Source organism: Rhinoderma darwinii (genome assembly GCF_050947455.1).
Source record: "Rhinoderma darwinii isolate aRhiDar2 chromosome 3 unlocalized genomic scaffold, aRhiDar2.hap1 SUPER_3_unloc_11, whole genome shotgun sequence".
In the NCBI taxonomy this organism is placed as follows: domain Eukaryota; kingdom Metazoa; phylum Chordata; class Amphibia; order Anura; family Rhinodermatidae; genus Rhinoderma; species Rhinoderma darwinii.
The window spans coordinates 283,278-304,355 of NW_027461736.1; the positions used below are offsets into that span (position 1 = coordinate 283,278).

The following is a 21,078-nucleotide window of genomic DNA, read 5'->3' on the forward strand; positions in this document are numbered from 1 at the left end:
TCTTTGTCAGGATATATCTATAGTTTCATACAGCTCCACGATACTATTAGTACTTATTCTATATATTGACAACATTCATGTTGGGGATAACTGTTTGATTCATCAGTGTTTTGTATCTTGACATTTCCGTATGTTTTCATGTATTCATTTTTATTCTGTTTGTTTTTGCAACAAGAAATTAGTTTTGAGCCATGCATGTTTTTGCTTCGCTCATGTTCAGACTGCGGCAGATAATAAATTGCATCATATTCCGATTTTAGTTTTAAAATGTTTATTCATCTTTCATTCAAATATTTACAAATTGCTTTTTGCCGCTGATATATTTCAAGACATTTTCTGGGACGGTGGTTTTTGTGTATATTTTTCAATTAAATCATTATATATATATATATATATATATATATATATATATATATATATATATATATATATATATATATATATATATATATACATATATATCAATACCTTATTTATCCTGATTCATTCCAGAACTGGGAGGATTAAATCTTATCCACTGACTCCCACTTCAGCAAACAGCTGGAGTCACTTCTGCCTTCATTGTCAGTTGTATATTTGGACGAAGCAAACATGCATGGCCACTTCATTTCTTGCCATGATTAAGAGCACGGCTTGTGCTTGAAACGCGTAGGCTCGGGCACTCGCCCGCACCATCAATCATCCTGGGACTGCGTCTCCTTCCATATTTTATATATTTTCTACTATCAATAAAAGTGGGATCTACGTATCCTTTTTACCCCGACACAGCGCTGCATCAATTCTCCTTTTATTCAGATGGCTCTACTCATTGTGAGGATGGTATGCAGATTTTTAATATTTCATCCTCTCTACTGAATCCTCATGAAATGGCACTCCTACAGAAAGGCCTTTCCTATAACCCTACCCCCGGCTATGATGAATTTAACTGAACTAAAGACATCAATTTATTTGCGCGAAAGTTGGCCTTACATAAACATTTTAAGGCTAATCCTTTCCACAATACATCTGTTACTCCTAATGAACTGAGGACCCTCACTGACTTGGAAGCACTTCTCAATGAGAACGAATTCGGAGCTACTATGGCCACTGGCCCTTTCTCTTCTTTTCGGCCCAAGTCACATATGATACCGCCGTTTTCCCAGTATGGTCATATAGACATATTTGTCAAAATGGTCAGTGCAGATTTACATAAGCTAAAATACAATAAATCAAAAATCTATGGTAATCTCAGTCGGATGGAGCAGATTGCGCTGGTTGTACTCAACAAGAATGAATCCATCATCATTAAGCCATCTGATAAGGGGGGAAATGTTGTTGTTATGTATAGGGCTGACTACACGGATATGGTCCACAGACTTTTAGATGACACATCTACCTATACTATGTTGGAGAAGAATCCCACCGATAAATTTCTTATTGAATTACATTCCTTATTAACTGAACCAAAAACTCAAAACCTCATCACCCAAGATGAGTTTAAGAGGATGTTTAATCCTAATCCCACTCTATCAACATTGTATGCCCTGCCTAAAGTCCATAAAGCGTCCATCCTATACCTGGCAGACCTATAGTTTCGGGGAATTACAATCTCACGCAGGGGATTAGTCTTTACGTTGATGAGATGCTTGTATCTTTCATTTCAGCATTACCCTCGTATCTCAGAGACACTAAGGACACTGTCACCAGAATCCAGGGAATCTCTGTCACACCTACCACTTTAATAGCCAGCATTGACGTTGAGTCTTTATATACAAACATTAGACATGACCTTGGTTTAACGGCTGTTAAACACTTTTTGAGTACCAAAGGAATTCAGTTCCAAGCACACAATGCATTTATTATTTCATTACTTAAATTTCTTCTGTCCCACAACTATTTCATCTTTGACGGCAAATTTTACCATCAGATAAAAGGCACGGCCATGGGCACAGCCTGTGCACCTACATATGCAAATTTGTTTTTAGGGTGGTGGGAAGACACCTTTGTTTTCACTGAAGATTTATGTTGGTTTACCTGTCACATTTTATTTTGGGGCAGATACATTGATGACATTCTTATTTTTTGGGATGGGGACAAGACTCTCTTTCTGGACTTTATGGAGATTCTCAACGTTAATGACATTGGTATGAAATTCACCTATGATATACATGAGCAAGAAATTAATTTCTTGGAACTTAAGATTTCCTTGGATCCTGGTGGCAGTGTCCATACTGACATTCATCGCAAGCCTACCGCCACTAATAACTTTCTCCATTGTGAAAGCTTTCACCCTCCAGCCCTCAAAAAGGGCATTCCCATAGGGCAATATCTCAGAGCGAAGCGTAACTCCTCAGATGATAAATCCTTTCAATCTGAATGTAACAAACTATATCTCAAATTTCGTGCACGCGGATATCCCAAAAAGTCTCTACATAGAGCCTATGCCAGGGCTAGGGCTACTACGAGAGAGGAATTGCTTCATGGAAAAAGGAAGAATAAGACAACATCAACATCTGTTATCAGATGTATAGGAAACTTCGATGTGTGTTCCCCTCAGATATTTAAAATACTCCAAAAGCACTGGCCCATCCTCCAAGCTGACCCTGATCTTATGAGCATAATTTCCAGCACACCCAGTGTTACCTACCGAAGGGGCAAAAATCTTAGAGAGTTCCTTGTGCATAGTCACTACTCGAAACCATCTATCTTAAAGAGCACGTGGCTCCCCCCCCTATAAAGGGTTCCCATCCATGTGGTAGGTGCTCATTCTGTCCTCTTATGCCAACTACCAAGTCTTTCACTAATCCTGTTGATGGTAATTCTTTTACCATTAGACAATTCATCAATTACCAAAGCAGTGGAGTTGTCTACGCAATACGATGTCCCTGTCCTAAACTGTATGTGGGCAAAACTATACAGCAATTAAGAAGACGGATCTCAAAACATATAAGCACTATAAATAATTGTGATGACACTCCACTTTCCAGACACATCAGATCCATACATAATGGGAATATAAAAAATCTCCAGATCTGGGGGATCACCCAACTAAAGTTGGGCCCCAGAGCTGGCAACCTTGACAAGAAACTCCTTCAAGAGGAAGCTCGGTGGATTCACAGGTTGAACTTCTTGAGCCCCTTTGGTCTCAACGAGGGTTTTACCTATGCTGCCTTCCTCTAAAAAGGAGGGACGACACTTCAGAATGGGATATTCCCTCCTCTATTTGCGGAAACTTTGAGTATCCTTATTTCCTCAATATATGACTCATGTGTGACTAAAATATACATTTAAATATAAATTAATCTAGATATCTACATATAAAAGACATAACAACAAGGGTACTGCTCCCTAACATCAATATCCATATGATGTACCTTAACTACAGTCCTGGTTATATATTTTAGGACTAACTATCCCTCTTTTACCCCCTATCTTCACATCTTAGCTCATTTGACCCTTATTCAGCTGCCATACATATCCCCCTTTTGATCTACTGCCAGCATTGTACTTTGATTCATTACACAGAATTACATGGCAGCATTTCGCTGTAAATATATTTCTAATCTTTCTTTATATCCTTTCATTTCCTCTTACACCTCTTAGTATAAATATGTAGTCCAATGTCCCACCCATCATTCAGCACTCCAATGTATTCATTATATTGTGATATTATCATTCATACTTATCCTTTTCTATCATTCTCACGATTCATTCACATGTTATTAAAATGATCACATATCCTACAGTGTCTTATTATTTCACATCAATTATTCATTATAATTTGTCCTTTCACTTCTTTTGCCTCACTGTTGCGATCTCGCCTTAGTCATGTATCCCATTTGTTTCTTTGCAAGCAGCGCGGATATAATGTTCACACTGTATATTTATTGCTTCCCACTGACTTCCCTAACATGTCTTTTCTCTTAGAAAAAAGAAGGGGGGGGAGGAATCCTCCAGCTCACCTGATACGTAAATTTGTATCGTTGATAGCGCACGGAATCTCGTGTCGGCACACGTTGTATGTACAGCAAAGGTAGAGGAAGTTGGATCCAGCGCTAGTTTTCAATAAAATGGAAACTGTTTCCAAGTTTTATTTGGTCTTTGTTAAAAAGGATCCTTGAGTTGGAATCCTGGTGTCCAAGAACGGATATCAATCCAAGAGAGAGCCTACGCGTTTCAGACGTCTCATGCGTCCTTAGTCATGGCTGTTGTGACAACAGGCGCGTGCCCTTCCGTCTGGATTGGTGCAGTCTATTGCAAACACCTATTGGCTCTCACACCTGTCCGTCTCACATATGAGGGCCAGGTTGTGTGGCCTCATCTGATTGGGTCTTAATGATCATACGCCCACTGTCATGGCGAACCGAGGGCTTAAGAGGGGCGGATCAGGAACACGCTGTCAGATGTCCCATATGTACCCCTGAGGACGCTACTGACGTAGCGAAACATGTCGGGGGGGCTTCGTTCTAATTTTAATTCTAATGCCTAACTGACAGTAAACTACTGATGTTACTGATCCGTGTGCCACAGTATACTGCAGACGCTGTTGGAACACACGGACATAGGAATTGCTCCATCTCACTGATTGCATCCGAGTGATGCAAAACTAACAACTGTCAGTCAGCATTGCCTAATTTGTAAACATTGTTTGTTATGGTTTAATTACCTGCTTGTCTGTCTGTTTAATTCATACCTAATAAAAGTTATATTTTAATATATACATATCTCTATATCCGGCTGGGAACAAGGGTACTTCCCTCTTTTTTGCTCCATTGCAAATTAGTTTTTCCTTGTAACTCTCTACGCTGATGACACCCAATTATATGCCTCTACCTGTGATATCACCTCTGCACTAATACATGACTTGCCTAAGTAGAGTCATGTGTTATTGAACCCTCACTTTATCCCCTCTTTTACCCCAACCCCTACCTTTTGAGGAAAGACACGTGACACCGAGGTTGGATGTGAAATGGCCACAGCAGCCGTTTATTAATTTTCACAGTTTTATAAAATGCAATTTTGATCCGAAACATTCGGATAACTAATTAGGAATCCAACCAGAGGATTCCTCCAGATAATTCACATGACCCAACATGGGTCAGAATCATAAATAACAATTAACGTTAACATTAATCCGAGCAGGGGAAGTCCTTGAAGCCATTTTCAGATATTCCTTTTTTACCTCGAGTTAGCCATCTGCAACACCACCAACACATTACCTCCAGCCGTGAACCAGGTCGGAGGCACCGCTCACCTCTGCAGATGGCTCCAACCACCAGAAGACCACTTCAAAGGGATAACACCCTATGAAGTCTTCAAACCATGTACCTTTTTTGGGGGACGCATACCCCTGATGCGACCCCCCCACCACTTCGTACTGACCGACCTCAAGGACTCCCCCCGCCACAGCGAAACAGGCCTTGACCACCTTAAGCCTGTGAGTTCCGCCACACCACCACCGCCCTTTCAATTCCTTCCGCTATTGCCAGACTCCACAGATCAATCCCAACCTCGGTCAGATGAACCCCATCACTCCTCCAGTAGTTACCCACTCCTGACTCCAAATCCCTGTGCCGCACACAAATGCCCCCATTCTTGGCCACAAAACGGGACACCGCCCGATTCACTTTGATGCGAGCCTTATTGACCCTCTCCACTGACCTAGCCAGCCGCCAATGCTTCCTCGGAACAATATCAGACCACACTATCACTAAGCCGGGATAAGAAACCCACAAACACAACATATCGTGTTTGATATCCCGCACCAACTCACGAAAGGGGCGAACCCCCAAATCATTTCCCCCCACGTGCAACACCAAGACTTCTGGAACCCTATCCAGCCGAAAGTATGTCTGGAATTCCGCTAACACCCTGCTCCACAACATACCTCTAAATCCCAGCCAATGCAAAACCGCGTCCTGCCGCGGAATGCGCAGCTGGCGACCGTCAGGGCGGACGTCCGCCCTCAAAGCACCCCAATGCACGTAAGAGTGGCCCAACAACAACACAAGACACGGAAGCTGATCTGAAACGTAAAAGAAAGTTAAATACAAGCACACAAACTTTTTCACCCAGTAACAACATGACTCATAACAAATGGGGGCGCACGTAGGACCTAAACCTGTTGGACTCCCAAAGGCCAATGCGCCGCACCCCCTCGTCATCCAGCCCCCAGCGCCCCACCTCGGTTGCTGCGCCAATCCTGAAGGAATGAAATGAGTAAGGGCCCGTCGCGACGCCGACCGCCGCCAAGCATTTTTTAAATACTGCGCCAAATTGATATCTGGACAAGAATGACCAATCCTCGTGACATAGCAACGGCAACTCGGGCGACCCCTCCAGTGGTTTAAAAGCATGCATGCAAGCGACCGGACACATCGCCGATCCCGGGAGGACAAACAAAACTATCCGCTTACCTTTACCCAGTTGGTCAGTTTTTGACCGCCGCAACCATACCTCGAGTCTATCCCCATATAGACTCACCTCCTCCAGTCTCAACCCCCCTGCCCGCTTGGTACTAGGTGAAACCAACTCGCCAATTCTAAGTGCCCCAAAAAAAGCTAAGGAAAATGCTAACCGAAATAACACAACCTCGGATGAAGAACGACAGACAGACTCTAGCGATACCCTCAAAGAGATAAGGAGAGAAAACGATACGGGCCTTCTACAATCCGCTTCGACCCTACCTCGACGCAGACCCTTTAAAGCCTGTCCCACTAGAAACTCCTTAGACACACCCCGAAAGCCACGCAACTTAAAACCAAAAGCCAACGCAGAAATGAAACGATTGACCTTTGCCAACGAAAACCCCGCCTCCCAGGCGTCCCCCAACCAGTACAAAAGTGCCACCAACCTGTCTTGATCCGTGCTGACGTTACCCAACTCTCTTACCCACTCATCCCACTGCTTCCAACAAGCAGAATAAGCACTCCATGTCGTACGTGCCAATGACCTTTCCACCAATCGCTCTACGGGACCGAAACCAGATCCCAGAGATATTCCGGACAAGCCAAACCGAGACGCTCCGCTCCCGGTGCCAATTGACGAAATCGATCCCACTGCGAGCGAGAAAGAGCATCAGCGATACAATTCCGTACCCCCGGCACATGCACCGCCACCACCCACGCGTTCAAAGACAAACACACCAAAACTAAATGTCGCAACAACTGAACTACCGGAGGAGAGGATGCAGTGATGTTATTAATGGCCAGCACCACCCCCATGTTGTCGCAGTAGAAACGGACCTTCTTATCCGTGAGCCTGTCCCCCCAAATGGTTGCCGCCACCATGATAGGGAACAGCTCGAGCAGGGCCAGATTCCGCGTGAGTCCACTGGACACCCAGCTAGCCGGCCAGCTACCCACACACCAAGGACCACCCCCGTACGCTCCAAACCCACCTGCTCCAGCCGCATCCGTAAAAAAATTTAAGTCGCTCGTATCCTGCGCTGGAGCCATCCATAGCGAGCGGCCATTATACTGACCCAGAAAATCGTCCCAGACCTGCAGATCAGCCCGGTGCTCTTCCTTGAGCCGCACAAAGTGATGTGGCGCACGAACCCCCGCCGTTGCAGCCGCCAAACGTCTACTAAAGACCCTCCCCATCGGCATAATCCGGCAAGCGAAATTCAACTTCCCCAGCAGCGACTGGAGATCACGCAACGTCATTTTTCTCAACCTACAAGCCCGACGTACCTCCTGACTCAATGACCTTAGCTTATCCGCAGGAAGACGACACTCCATTGCCACTGAATCAATTTCAATTCCTAAAAAACAAATGGTGGATACCGGGCCCTCAGTCTTTTCTGGCGCCAAAGGGATCCCAAAATCCCTCGCCACCGTCTGCAATGAGTGAAGCAAATTACCGCAAATAGGCAAACCCCCCATGGCCGACGCACAAAAAATCATCCAAGTAATGAATCAAAGAGTAGATCCCAGCTACTCCCCTCGTTACCCATTCCACGAAGCTACTAAATGCCTCGAAATACGCGTAAGAAAGGGAACACCCTATCGGAAGACACCTATCCACATAAAAAGCCCCATTCCAAAAACAACCCAACAACCGTTGGCTCTCTGGATGAACCGGCAACAACCGGAAAGCAGCCTCTATGTCGGTTTTTGCTAACAGCGCGCCGAGCCCCGCCGCGTGAACCAGTCCCACCGCATTGTCGAATGATGTATACACTACGGAGCACAACTCGTGATCAATCCCGTCATTCACCGACGAACCCTTGGGAAACGATAAGTGCTGAATTAAACGAAATTTTTTAGGCTCACGCTTCGGCACAATACCCAATGGGGACACCACTAAATCCTTTATTGGCGGGTCAACAAACGGCCCCGCCATGCGACCCAACGAAACTTCTTTAAACAGTTTTTCCGACACGACCTCGGCATGCAAGTAAGCCGACTTAAGATTGCGCCGCGTCACCGGAACCTCATACGGAGGCGGAGGAATAATGAAACCAACACAAAAACCTTCATAAATTAACTTGGCCGCAACCGTATCCGGATACTCATTTAAATACGGGACCATCCTTTCCACCCTCACCGGCGACAACCCCTTGACCAGCCGAGGAGGGCTGGTTCCCTGACCGCTTTTTCGCATACATTTTGAAGCCCCGTGGGATGAACCATTACATTCTGAACACACGTGCTTGAACTTACACGTGGCCCCGAACTTACACTGGCCATCGTTAAATTGCCAGCAGAATCCCAATTTTGCCCCTGAACCTTGCCCGGCCTGGCTGGACTGACCTCCTTGGCCAACGCTCCCGGGAAAGGCCAACGCTCCGGCATGATCTAGCAGGCATTCGCTCCAGGCAGACCTGCCATTGGCGACACAGACACTCGGCGATCTTATCGCCGGGTGTTGGTGGGGGAGAGATGGAGCTCCCTTCCTCTCTCCAAAACCACTCAGATGCGGTGCACGCTATTGTGCACCGCATCTAAGGGGTTAAACGGGTGAGATCGATACTAATATCGATCTCACACGGCAGAGCAGAGATGCCCCCAGCCCTCAGCTGCCGGAGATTTGACGGCTCCCTGCTCTGTTTACTTTATCCTGATGCAGTGCCGTAAAAAGGCATATGCATCAGAATAAAGCCCGTTAGTGACCGACGTGAAAAGGCGTATTGGCAGTCACTAACGGGTTAAGATTGCCATGACTACTAGTCTAGCTTCTGGGCGGTTCTGGTTTTAGTTGCAGAGCCTATCTCACTTCTCTGTCTTTCTTCCTATCAGATTGAAGGAAAGAGTATTTAAATGTAGTTTAGTTCGGTCTTCCTTGCTTGTGATTCTCCTTGTTTGCATGTGTTTGATCAAGCTCCTGACTATACCCTGTATCTTTGACTATTTGGACTTTTTTGAACTGGACTTCGGCTTGTTTCTGGATTACCCTTTGCTTACTGATTTGGTATTTATCTCCCCTCTCCAATCTATCCTTAATTCAGGGGCCAGGCGCATCTTTCTGACCAACCGCTACACCAATGCCTCTACCCTGTGCCAGTCGCGGTACTGGTTGCCCATATCCTTCAGAACTGAATTCAAACTTATTACTCTCACCCACAAAGCTCTCCACAGTGCTGCATCATCTTACATCTCCTCCCTCATCTCTGTCTACCACCCTACTCGCACTGTACCTTCTGCCAACGACCTTAGATTAACATCCACCATAATCCGAACCTCCCACTCCCGTCTCCAGGATTTCTCTCGTGCTGCATCGGTCCTCTGGAATGCGTTACCCCAGACAATCAGATTAATTCCCAATATCCACAGTTTTAAACGTGCCCTGGAAACACATATTTTTAGACAGGCCTATAACATTCCCTAATCTGACTCTTTTCCTTGTCTCTCCTTTTATATTAGTCATGACTAACCCCCTCATTAATCAGTATCCCCCCACTCCATGCACCATAATGCACTTCTTGCCTGTCATACACAGATACTGGCTGGCGACCGGCTTATGCAGATTTATGTTATCACCTCATAAGTATAAAAGATGGCCGGACCATTGTACTGAACAAGAACTTTTTACGTTTTGTGTCTCCCCTATTTTCTCATTGATTGTAAGCTCTTGCGAGCAGGGTCCTCACTCCTAGTGTTTGAATTGTAAATTGGTTGCGTCAATATGTAATGTCTGATATTGTCTGTACAATGTACCCCCTGAATTGTAAATTGCTGCCGGCGCTATAAAGATTATTATTATTATTATTATTATTCTTCTTCAGACCTTCGATCAGACCACTAAAGTAATACAGACCCCAGAACAGACCCAAAATTATTACGCTAAACCAGACCCATATATGAATTTTGACCCCAGTCTGGACCTCAGCATTTATTCAGACACATGACCCTTAAATAAATTTAGACCCCAGACCAGACCCATATATTAATTCAAACCTCAGACTAAATAAAAATTGCATTTAGACCCCCAGACCACACTCTAGTTACCCTTCTCACTTCCGAAGTCTTCTTCAGCTCTTGACACTGCCGAATGCTGGGTACTAACGCCAAGGATGTCAGGACGCATCATGCGCCACTTAACACCACATCTTCACGCTAGACAGCGTCAGGACCCAATGTGGTGCCTCCCGGAGCTGCAAGGAAGTCTGGGAGCGAGGATGGTAAGATTAACCATCTGTTATCCATTGTCCCCCTTTAAATGTGCCCCGTTTGTTGCTCAGACGCACTGGCCCCATTTCCAGTCTGGGTCAGGTCGCTGTCGCACCATCTGCAAATGCCACCGCACCAAATTCCACTTGGTCTGTTCAACTTTGAGTTGTTATATGACTCCCATAGTACTCTATGGGGCCCTACTGTACCCCGCATGCAAATGCTTTCATATAGAGGGATATAGAGTTTTTTTGGTCTGATTCTATATGATTCTATTAATAATGGCTGCTTCATCTCATGCCATATTCAGATGCCAGACCCAAAATTCATTTAGAATATCCCTGAATAAATAGTAAAATGATTTATTGGTGGAGTTATTATAGTAAATGTGGCTCATGTAGTCTCACGTAATGCAAACTGCACGGGCCTCAGTTACTACAGTAAGTCCGATATGATGCGGAACTACTCGACCACTGTGACCATATAGTTACGCCATTTGTATGCTAGATAATAGGGGATATTTCAGGAGAGTAGTAAGATGAGCCAGAATTTAATAATGATGTTCAAGCAGGATCTTGAATGAAGTACAGTAGGGAGTAAAGCAGAAGAAGGGTCAAACATGCGAATAAGGAGTTAAAATACAATTCTGAAGCAGCGTTAACACAAGCCTAGGATCAGTATCTCCAACTAGACCTTGCAGTGAAGCCGTCTTAGAAATGGCGTCTAGTTCTCCGTGCGCTCTTCACATGCCAGCCCCATTGTGAAACTCAATGCGATGACGGCTGGTGGCACTGACGGTCATGGATCAGGAGTGTCAAAGCTACCCAACATATAACAAAGACCTGGTTCACATTTCATCTTCATCCAAACCCGAATGACATTTTCTATACAAACATAAGGAGAGGGTTCTCTCTCCCAAAATCCAGTCATGCAGGATGCAGATACCTTTGATGTCCTAGAGGCAATTTTCCCCATTGTGTTTCCAACTATATTACTCATACTTGACCCTAGATTTAAAATAGATTCCACGTCTCCTATTGTGAGATGTTTGCCTGCTGATCCTCTACTCTTTGTTTGTGGATTTCAGATTTACATCTAAGTCATGAGGACCTTAAATGGTGAAACCATCCATCTATCTCACGTGAAATGTAACAATAGGAGTTCAGGGCTATAAATACAGGCTGAATTCTTAGAACCATTACTTAAGGAGATCTTCTTCCCTTTTCAGAAGATGGTGACCTTAGTTGCAGCTTTTGTTCTCATACAAGCAACACTGACTAATAGTCTGTTTATTACAGTTGATAATGGTGGGCCTTGGGGTGATTGGGGAACTGTAGAGAGATGTGCTCCTGGGACCAGTGCCAGAGGCTTCAGCTTGAAGGTATGTCAACTTTCTGTCTTATGAGATTCATTTTCTATAATGTTTTTGCCGTTTTTCTGTTGGAGGTAATCTTCTGCCTTTCATATTTGTACTCTTACATGAAGCTATGTCTATGAGGACTTTCATTCTTCCAAATCAATTTCCTGGCACCATCATTTCCTAGGTGGCCTGTGAGGACTGGTTCCCCAGGAGCAACCTGCTGATTCACAAGCCTTTACAGCTCTTATTTGGGACCCGCTCTTCCCGAAGTCTTGCACTATGCTGGTCACGGCAGGTACTCATCTTTCTGACTCGCTTGAATGTTTCCTTTACTGCCACCCCACCCACTGCTCTTTTCTAGGACTTGCTGCCACTACAGGCACAACGATGAATGCAGCCTAGCTCGGTTCTGACAATTCTCTTCTAGGCTCCTCAGTTCCAGTCTTTATCTGGTGGGCCCTTCCTCTCTCTCTCTCTCTGTACTTTGGTCACTGCCTAGATTGCAGTCAGACACTCCGTCAGGCTTTCTTGCTTTTGGAAACATGCAGCTTCCTCTTTGTGTTGCGGCCCAGTATAGCTGACGTGTCCGTCTTTGACAGCAGCCTCCTCAGTAGGGTTGCTACATTTCCAACCCAAAAATAATGGCCCTGTTAACATGCATAAAAAGGCGTTGTGGTTTGGGGCAGTAGCTTCACACGGAGAGTGTTTTTACAATTGGAGTTTTAATGCCTTTAGGTGAATGTTGAGCGGATCCCCACCCCACACTGCCTCTTAAAAACTATTGGCTCACACACACAGTACCACATGAAAATAGTAACATAGGCTTTGCCCCATACAAATAGTGCCACACATAGTGCCTCTGTAGACAGTGCCACTCACAGTACTTGGAGTAACTTCAGTCAGTATTATAAAATATTAAAAAAGATTATTCACCTTTTAAATTCCCCTGTCCCTACATTGCCAACGTTTGCATGGTCCCCGCCGCTCCTGCAGCATTAATGCCGCATACATTATTCACGTGACCACAGCAGCCAATTGAGGCTCGTAATTGACCAATGGGACGTCAGCGCTAGAGGGGCAAGGAAGTTAAAGAGCTGAGTCATTTTTAGTTGCGACACACAATGCCCCCTGTCGACAGTCTCACACACAGTGTCCCCTGTAGACAGTGTGATACAGCGCCCCCTGTAGAAAGTGACGCACACAGTGCCGCATACGGTGCCCCTTATAGAAAGTGCCACACAAAGTGTACCCTGTAAACAATGCCACACAAAATGTAGTCTGTGGAAAATGCCCCACACAGCGCCATCTGAAGATATTACACCACACAGTGTCACCTGCAGATAGTGCCACACACAGTGCCTTCTGTAACTCCAGACCCCTAATCAGAAGTCAGACTCAACTAAAAAAATGTTATAACATTTTTTTTAAAAATGACTCAGCTCTTACACTTCCTTGCCCCTCTAGCGCCGACGTCCCATTGGTCAATTACGAGCCTCAATTGGCTGCTGTGGTCACGTGAATAATGTATGCGGCATTAACGCAGGAGCGGCGGGGACAATGCAAACGTTGGCACTGTAGGGACAGGGGAATTTAGAAGGTGAATAATCTTTTTTAATATTTTATAATACTGACTGAAGTTACTCCAAGTTTTTGTGCTAAGCTCCGCCCTGGTGCTAAGCTCAACCTGTAAAACAGCAACGTGCTCTGCGTCCTAGTGCCTAAAATTTAGAGATAGTCAGCAAACCAAACATTCCTTGCCAGACCTGCAACGCAGCTAAGTTAAATCAACAAAAAAATCAATACCGTAGTCGAATGTGCTATTCATTCCGTCAAAACAATGGAACCCTTACACAACGGTGATAAACAGAAATAATTTGCACCGGTTCAGTCACATTTGAAATCAATGGTGATGAAAAAGGAAAACTATGGTTTCCCCTGATGGAAAGGTGTGACGGAACCCATGAACGGAGTCCGAGGCAGATGTGACTGAAGCCTAAACGGCGACCATGTGCCATTGACATAACATCACCCAGGTAACGCCAAACACTATACAGGTGTGCAATGAGATTCTTGCTTGGCCACCATTGCTTTATTAAACCGGACTCTCTCTTACTCATGTACAGCTTCTGGACAAAGTCTGTTGAAGGCGAAACGCGCCTCAGGTGGTTTTATGTTCGGCTCCTGCTGTTTGGATATCGTGGTTTTACCTCCTCATGGACTCTAAGGATAATTTCTGGGTTTATTTAAGATGTTTTTGCTGATTTTTGTGCGTTGACTTTACACACCCTTTAGCACATTGGGGCTTTAAAGGGTTGTTTTTCATCCAGACACATTGGGGCAGATTTACTTATGTGTCTGTGCCTAGAATGGTTTTGAAAAATGTGACACAATTTGGGTCACTTTGGTGCAATTTACCATTTTAGAACAGATGTTTGCATCTCTCTAGACACTAGTTTAGAAAGGGCGGGCTTAAATGCACCAAAATGTGCCAAAAATCTGTCTTAAACTTCTGAGGCAAATTAAGCTAATTAAAAATGAGAGGGAGAAAACGAAAAAGGATAAATGTGGTGCGTTTCTTAGTAAATCTGCCCGGAATAGTGGTAGTACTAAGTAATTGAAAATGTTTTACCTGGTGTACACCACCAAAAGTCATGCAAAATATGTAGGAAAAGAGGGAAAGATTGGGTAGCTAGTAAAAAAATATAACCTTTATTAGGTATGCATAAAAAAGACATCAGGGCACCAGTCACTCAATATGTTGATACCCTATCCTCACTCACGTAGAGCTCTTCATCTAAGCTTGACTATTTGATCTGCCAATCTACTTATAAGCGCCGTGATAGGCCAGTGACTATCATTCACAAATGGCCAATAAAAGTTGTCCATTGACACGGCGTCCCCGCTCGTAGAAGAAGCCGATATACTCGGCGAAACGCGCGTCGGGACTAACCCGACTGTTAGGTAGGGCAAGTTTATTCCGGGGGATTATTTTTGACTCTGCACTCATCTGGTCCACTGAATGCAGGGACCGGATCGACGGTGCAGCCCAGCACAGCGACACCTCTACAGCTGTATGCTGGTCTCCACGGATAGCGTCTTACACATCCTGTTCACTCCGACTAGTGACCCGACAGACATTACAGCCCAGCGGGGTGGCATACAGCATAGCCGCACACTCTGGTCTCCTCTGTCTCCCCTGTCTGGTTCACTGAACCCAGTGACCGGATTGACGGCATAGCCCAGCTGGGTGACTCCGACACAGCCGCCCACGCTGGTCTTCCCTGTCAGTGTTTCCCTTGTCCGGTTCACTGAATTAGTGACCGGACTCACGGTATAGTCCAGCTGAGCGGCGCTTACATCAGCCACTCATACTGGACTATACATCTGTTTGGTTAGCGACTCCTTCATCCGGTTCACTTAATACAGTGACCGGATCAATATTACAATAAGGAGGCAGTACCGTATTTTGCTCATTGTGAACTATGATACATGTACTTGTTAACTGTGCAATGATATAGTTCATAAGAATCACGCTCATTCAAGTGAGCATTAGGGAGAACGCTGGCATTCATACATGCCATTCTAACTACTGTCAATATTGAGCCAACTCTGTTTTTTGCACAACCATCTAACATGACTATCACATAATAACACTGATAGTCATATTAATACTTGATACTGTCTGTTCATATCCCTCAAAACCCACTAGAACAATTTCAAATATAGTTCCTTCCAATATTGGAACTCCAATTGTCCAGTGGGTTGTTATTGTGACACACAGGGTGTTATTAAATAGGCTCCGTCACCACATTATAAGTGGCCTATCTTGTATGTGATGTGATCGGCGCTGTAATGTTTAGTGTGGGAGTTAATGACAGCAAGCGTGATTTACAGCATGATCTCGCGAGATTACGCTTGCTGTCATTAAAGAGGCTCTGTCACCAGATTTTGCAACCCCTATCTGCTATTGCAGCAGATAGGCGCTGCAATGTAGATTACAGTAACGTTTTTATTTTAAAAAAACGAGCATTTTTGGCCAAGTTATGACCATTTTCGTAGTTATGCAAATGAGGCTTGCAAAAGTCCAAGTGGGTGTGTTTAAAAGTAAAAGTCCAAGTGGGCGTGTATTAGGTGCGTACATCGGGGCGTTTTTAATACTTTTACTAGCTGGGCGCTTTGAAGAGAAGTAACATCCTCTTCTCTTCAGAACGCCCAGCTTCTGACAGTGCAGATCTGTGACGTCACTCACAGGTCCTGCATCGTGACGGCCACATCGGCACCAGAGGCTACAGTTGATTCTGCAGCAGCATCAGCGTTTGCAGGTAAGATCAACTTACCTGCAAACGCTGATGCTGCTGCAGAATCAACTGTAGCCTCTGGTGCCGATGTGGCCGACACGATGCAGGACCTGTGAGTGACGTCACAGATCTGCACTGTCACAAGCTGGGCGTTCTGAAGAGAAGAGGATGTTACTTCTCATCAGAGCGCCCAGCTAGTAAAAGTATTAAAAACGCCCCGATGTACGCACATAATACACGCCCACTTGGACTTTTACTTTTAAACACACCCACTTGGACTTGTGCAAGCCTCATTTGCATAACTACAAAAATGGTCATAACTTGGCCAAAAATGCTCGTTTTTTAAAAATAAAAACGTTACTGTAATCTACATTGCAGCGCCTATCTGCTGCAATAGCAGATAGGGGCTGCAAAATCTGGTGACAGAGCCTCTTTAACTCCAACACTAAACGTTAGAGAAGTGTCGGCAGTGATGAATAGACATCCTGGCTTCAATAACGGGGGATATCCAACTTACACTCTCTGAGGCTACGAATTTACCCTTACGTACTCTTTTTTTTTTTTTTATGCAAACCTAATAAAGGTTATATTTTAACTTATGTTATACTAGCTACCAAATCTTTCCCTCTTTTCCTACATATTTAGTAAATCTGCCCCAATTGAGATCTTTTTGCATTGTTTTTAGTATTTTTACACTTTATTTTTTCAGTGATTTCTATATACAGTTGTTCTATATATCTGGTTTTACAGTATCACTATTACTACTATATAGTGGTTGGGCCGCTGTTAACTTTTGGGGTTTTTACTGTTTGGGTGGTGTCTTTGTGCCTCGTGTTTTGCTCACACATGATATTGAGATGTTATTTTGTACTTTGTATTTTTTATAAATCAATAAAGTGATTTAGAATTTTTTGCATTGTGTTGTTCTTTATGATTACAGGTATGGAAATATGTGCCCTGTATTTTAATAGTAAGGTATAGGAATTTTTTAGATGCCCCGAAACCTCATGAGATGTCTCTATTTTTAGGTGGAGAGTTTTCAGGGACCTTTAGATGATACAGCGCTGAATGGAATCAAACTATATTGTTGTGAGCCTGGAAGCAGAACTCCCATAAACACGATCACCTCGACAGTTTCCGAGTAAGTTCGACTGGTAACAGATTCTGTCTCGGGAGTCACGTGATTAGAGAAAGTGCCAAATTACATGATACAATAAAATATCTCTAATCTGGCAACCAACACTCCAGAAATCCTAATAATTCAGCGTAGAACATAAGTAGTGCCATACCTGATCCAGTGTCCAATGAGGATTTGTATTATATATGTAAATGTAACCCCCTCACATCAGCCATACGGCTATATATACACGTTCCAACTGCCGATGCCCCGTGCATTTGTCACATATTTAAAGGTTGGTACTTTCCTGTCTGACGGATCTCTCTCCAATGGAGTCTCCAGGTAGAGATTCACAAGTGCACTGGTCGGAGACTCCTGTCTTGGGAAAGCCCTTGACGTCATTATTCATATATGGACAGTGACATTAGGGGCTTTGAGATGACAGAATACACACCCCTGTAGATAGCGCCACATCCTTCCCTATAGATAGCACCCCCTCCCTGTAGATAGCAGCACCCCCTTTCCTTTAGATAGCACCCCCTGTAGATAGTGCAACACCACTCCCTGTAGATAGCACCCCCCTGTAGATAGTGCAACACCCCTCCCTGTAGATAGCACCACCGCCCGCCCCCCCCTGTAGATAGCACCACTGAACCTCCCTCTAGGAATGGAAGCCCTGGCGAGAGCGTTGGTCTCCAACCTATGGTCTTCCAGTTGTTGTAAAACTACAGCACCCAGTATTTGCTGACAGCTGCATGCTGGTAGTTGTAGTTGTGCAACAGGATGGAGGCTATCGGATAAAGTTTCATTTATCTGTCCCATTTCAATGTATTCTCCTTTACTGTTGAGTGCCCATTGTGTCCCATATTCTCCTTGTCAATCTTCTTTTCGGTCTTCTTCTTGATCTTTTCATGCATCTTCTGGCCGTCTTCTACTCAGTTTTCTTCTCAACCAGCATCACCTATTTGGCCCAAATCTTATCCTCATTGTCATCATTTTAGTCACTAGAGAAGAAGGACGTAGATTGAGTTGTGTTGAGTAGAATAGATCTGGTTGCTGGACCCATGTCCTGTGGCCACCACCTCGTATGGTCAATGTTTGGTGGCTTTTCTCCTCTAGGGACCACAAGGAAGGACAGTTTTCTAAATAATTATCTTTTCTCCATAGGTGGGGGAACTGGACTAGCATATCTTGGTGTCCTAAGGGGAATCTCAAAAGCTTTTCCTTACAAGTTGAGCCAATACGGGGTCTTGATGATGACACGGCCGCCAACAACGTAAGGATGCAATGTTCAGATTCCACCACTCTAATTGGAAAGGGAATGCCCTGGGGAGTTTACGGAGGATGGAGTGGAGTTTGTGCAGATGGTAGTTGTGGTGTCAAAACCAAAGTAGAAGGATCACAAGGATTGGGAGATGACACCGCTCTCAATGATATCCAGCTTGAATGTTGTTAATTCTTCACCTTTCACCAGCCACAAACCGAATTAGATAAAATTCCTATAAATGTTGGTAATACATATAAGGTGACCTGACAAAAAAATAAACTTACCATTACTAAAGAGACATGTACATTTTTTTTTTCTTATTAAACTATCATATGTTGTACTGTGCCACATAGCACCTGTGACGCCCCCTATAGGGTCAGCATAGTAATCACTATAATGCAGAACGACATGTACCATTATCCCCGTCATACAGAATTATCCATAATATGGTGCCAGTCCCTTTGCAGCCAGGGCCTTCCTGAGGTTGGATGATGCCGCTGGGTAGTAAGCTCTATAAACGCCTCCGCCTTATGGTTGACCATGTAGTGCCCAAAAACACAATGATAAATTATAGAAATAACACTGGCCAATCTGAAAATAGTACGTATGCAATGTAGCTTCCCTGTAGCTGCCTTTCCATTGTTCCGGACAAGAAGTGTGGGATCAGGAGGTAAGCTCCAGGTGGGATCGGGAGGTCAGCTCTGGGTGGGATCAGGAAGTCAGCTCTGGGTGGGATCGGGAGATCAGCTCCAGGTGCTCATCCCATTATGGGCAGTGTTACCCCCTTCAGTAGTGACAAGTGATGCCGTGGTGGCACATCCCAAAGACCGTCCCTGTTTGAAGTGTTCAGAGATCAGTGACTATCTTCCCTGGGTCTTCTAAGTAGTAGAACCAGAAGGAAGTTAAAGGGGTTGTCCAGGACTTTAATAATGACGGCCCATCTTTACTATAGGTCATCGATGTTTGATCCGTGGGGATCGGACCCCTAGTAATCAGAACTATGGAGGATCTACCGTGCTTCTCTTCATAGTGCTCCCTGATTTTTGGGGTAGGGAGAGGCCTCAATAATCAAAAAGTAAAAGTAGCAGGGAAGAGGTACACGTGTTGAGTTCCTTTGATCTGCCGGGGTCTGTTTTATGTATCACTATGATTAACACATCATGAAATGCACAATGTAAAATACAAAAAGTTGTCCTGGACCTTGTACACTGAATAAACCATTCTAAAACTTCTGTGGCAGGGGCAAAGCTCTTGGTTTTGTACATAATGATATGAAGGTGGATCTATCTATCTATCTATCTATCTATCTATCTATCTATCTATCTATCTATCTATAGAGCCTTTCTCAAGCTAGTGAATACATGTCTTAACAGGATATATATAAGGAATATTCAATCAAGAAGGAAGTGTTTGCATCAAGCGATAATTAACATAAACAGTAAATATGGCAAACAGCAAATACATAATAATAAAATAGTGATACAGATAATGCATGTGGTATCGTAATTTACACATATACAGGTTACAATTTACAAATAGCATAGTGACAATAAGTGTATATCCGTGATTGTACCCAATTAGACATAAATAACCCCTGTGAGTAAATAGGAAGTAACGTATGGAGACACTCACCATAATGATACCGGCCATGGAGATTCTATACAACCGCGCTACTCACGTCGTCCCCTGTGCGCTACTGCGCATGCCCAGGGGACCAGCTATGTCAGAAGTTTATCACTCCACTGCTCATGTCCAGGGGACCAGCTATGTAAGAAGTGTATCACTCCACTGCGCATGCCCAGGGGACCAGCTATGTCAGAAGTTTATCACTCCACTGCGCATGCCCAGGGGACCAGCTATGTCAGAAGTTTATCACTCCACTGCTCATGCCCAGGGGACCAGCTATGTCAGAAGTTTATCACTCCACTGCTCATGCCCAGGGGACCAGCTATGTCAGAAGTTTATCACTCCACTGCGCATGTCCAGGGGACCAGCTATGTAAGAAGTGTATCACTCCACTGCGCATGCCCAGGGGACCAGCTATGTCAGAAGTTTATCACTCCACTGCTCATGTCCAGGGGACCAGCTATGTAAGAAGTGTATCACTCCACTGCGCATGCCCAGGGGACCAGCTATGTCAGAAGTGTATCACTCCACTGCGCATGTCCGCGCATGCGCTAACGCAAGTAGTATGTCTAATTCGCCATATTGGATGTGGGCAAGCAGAGACCGGCCGTAAGTATCGCTACATGCCAAATGGCATAGAGAATGTAAGGAAAACGCAGGGAAGATACGGTGCAGACTGGAATCATAAGATACACAGTGCCAAAACCCAGAATACGATCTGGAAAAGGTCCACAGGTAGGACTAAACTATGCACCTTATAACCCACAGCATGGCCCATTTATACATATGTAGCTATATCATGTAGGAAGGCAACCTGG

At 44.4% G+C, this 21,078-nt stretch overlaps 2 protein-coding genes across 2 annotated transcripts; one reads left to right on the forward strand and one right to left on the reverse strand.

Annotated features, from left to right (window-relative positions):
* Positions 1–6,066: 6,066 nt before the first annotated feature.
* Positions 6,067–7,393, reverse strand: LOC142682179 (uncharacterized). The gene is made up of 2 exons (XM_075847304.1): positions 7,379–7,393; positions 6,067–6,882 (listed from the first exon to the last, which is right to left on the reverse strand). Exons 1-2 carry the CDS (start codon positions 7,391–7,393, stop codon positions 6,067–6,069), a joined length of 831 nt encoding a protein of 276 aa, XP_075703419.1.
* Positions 7,394–11,823: 4,430 nt separating this feature from the next.
* LOC142682184 (vitelline membrane outer layer protein 1 homolog) lies at positions 11,824–18,823 on the forward strand. The gene is made up of 3 exons (XM_075847308.1): positions 11,824–11,973; positions 17,279–17,391; positions 18,535–18,823. The coding sequence occupies exons 1-3, from the start codon at positions 11,824–11,826 to the stop codon at positions 18,821–18,823; spliced, it is 552 nt and encodes a 183-aa protein (XP_075703423.1).
* Positions 18,824–21,078: the final 2,255 nt, after the last annotated feature.

Coding starts and splice junctions, on each gene's coding strand:
- LOC142682184 (XM_075847308.1), top strand. CDS start 11,824: ATGGTGACCTTAGTTGCAGCTTTTGTTCTCATACAAGCAACACTGACT. Junction 11,974..17,278: donor CCAGAGGCTTCAGCTTGAAG/GTATGTCAACTT, acceptor CTCTATTTTTAG/GTGGAGAGTTTTCAGGGACC. Junction 17,392..18,534: donor ATCACCTCGACAGTTTCCGA/GTAAGTTCGACT, acceptor TTTTCTCCATAG/GTGGGGGAACTGGACTAGCA.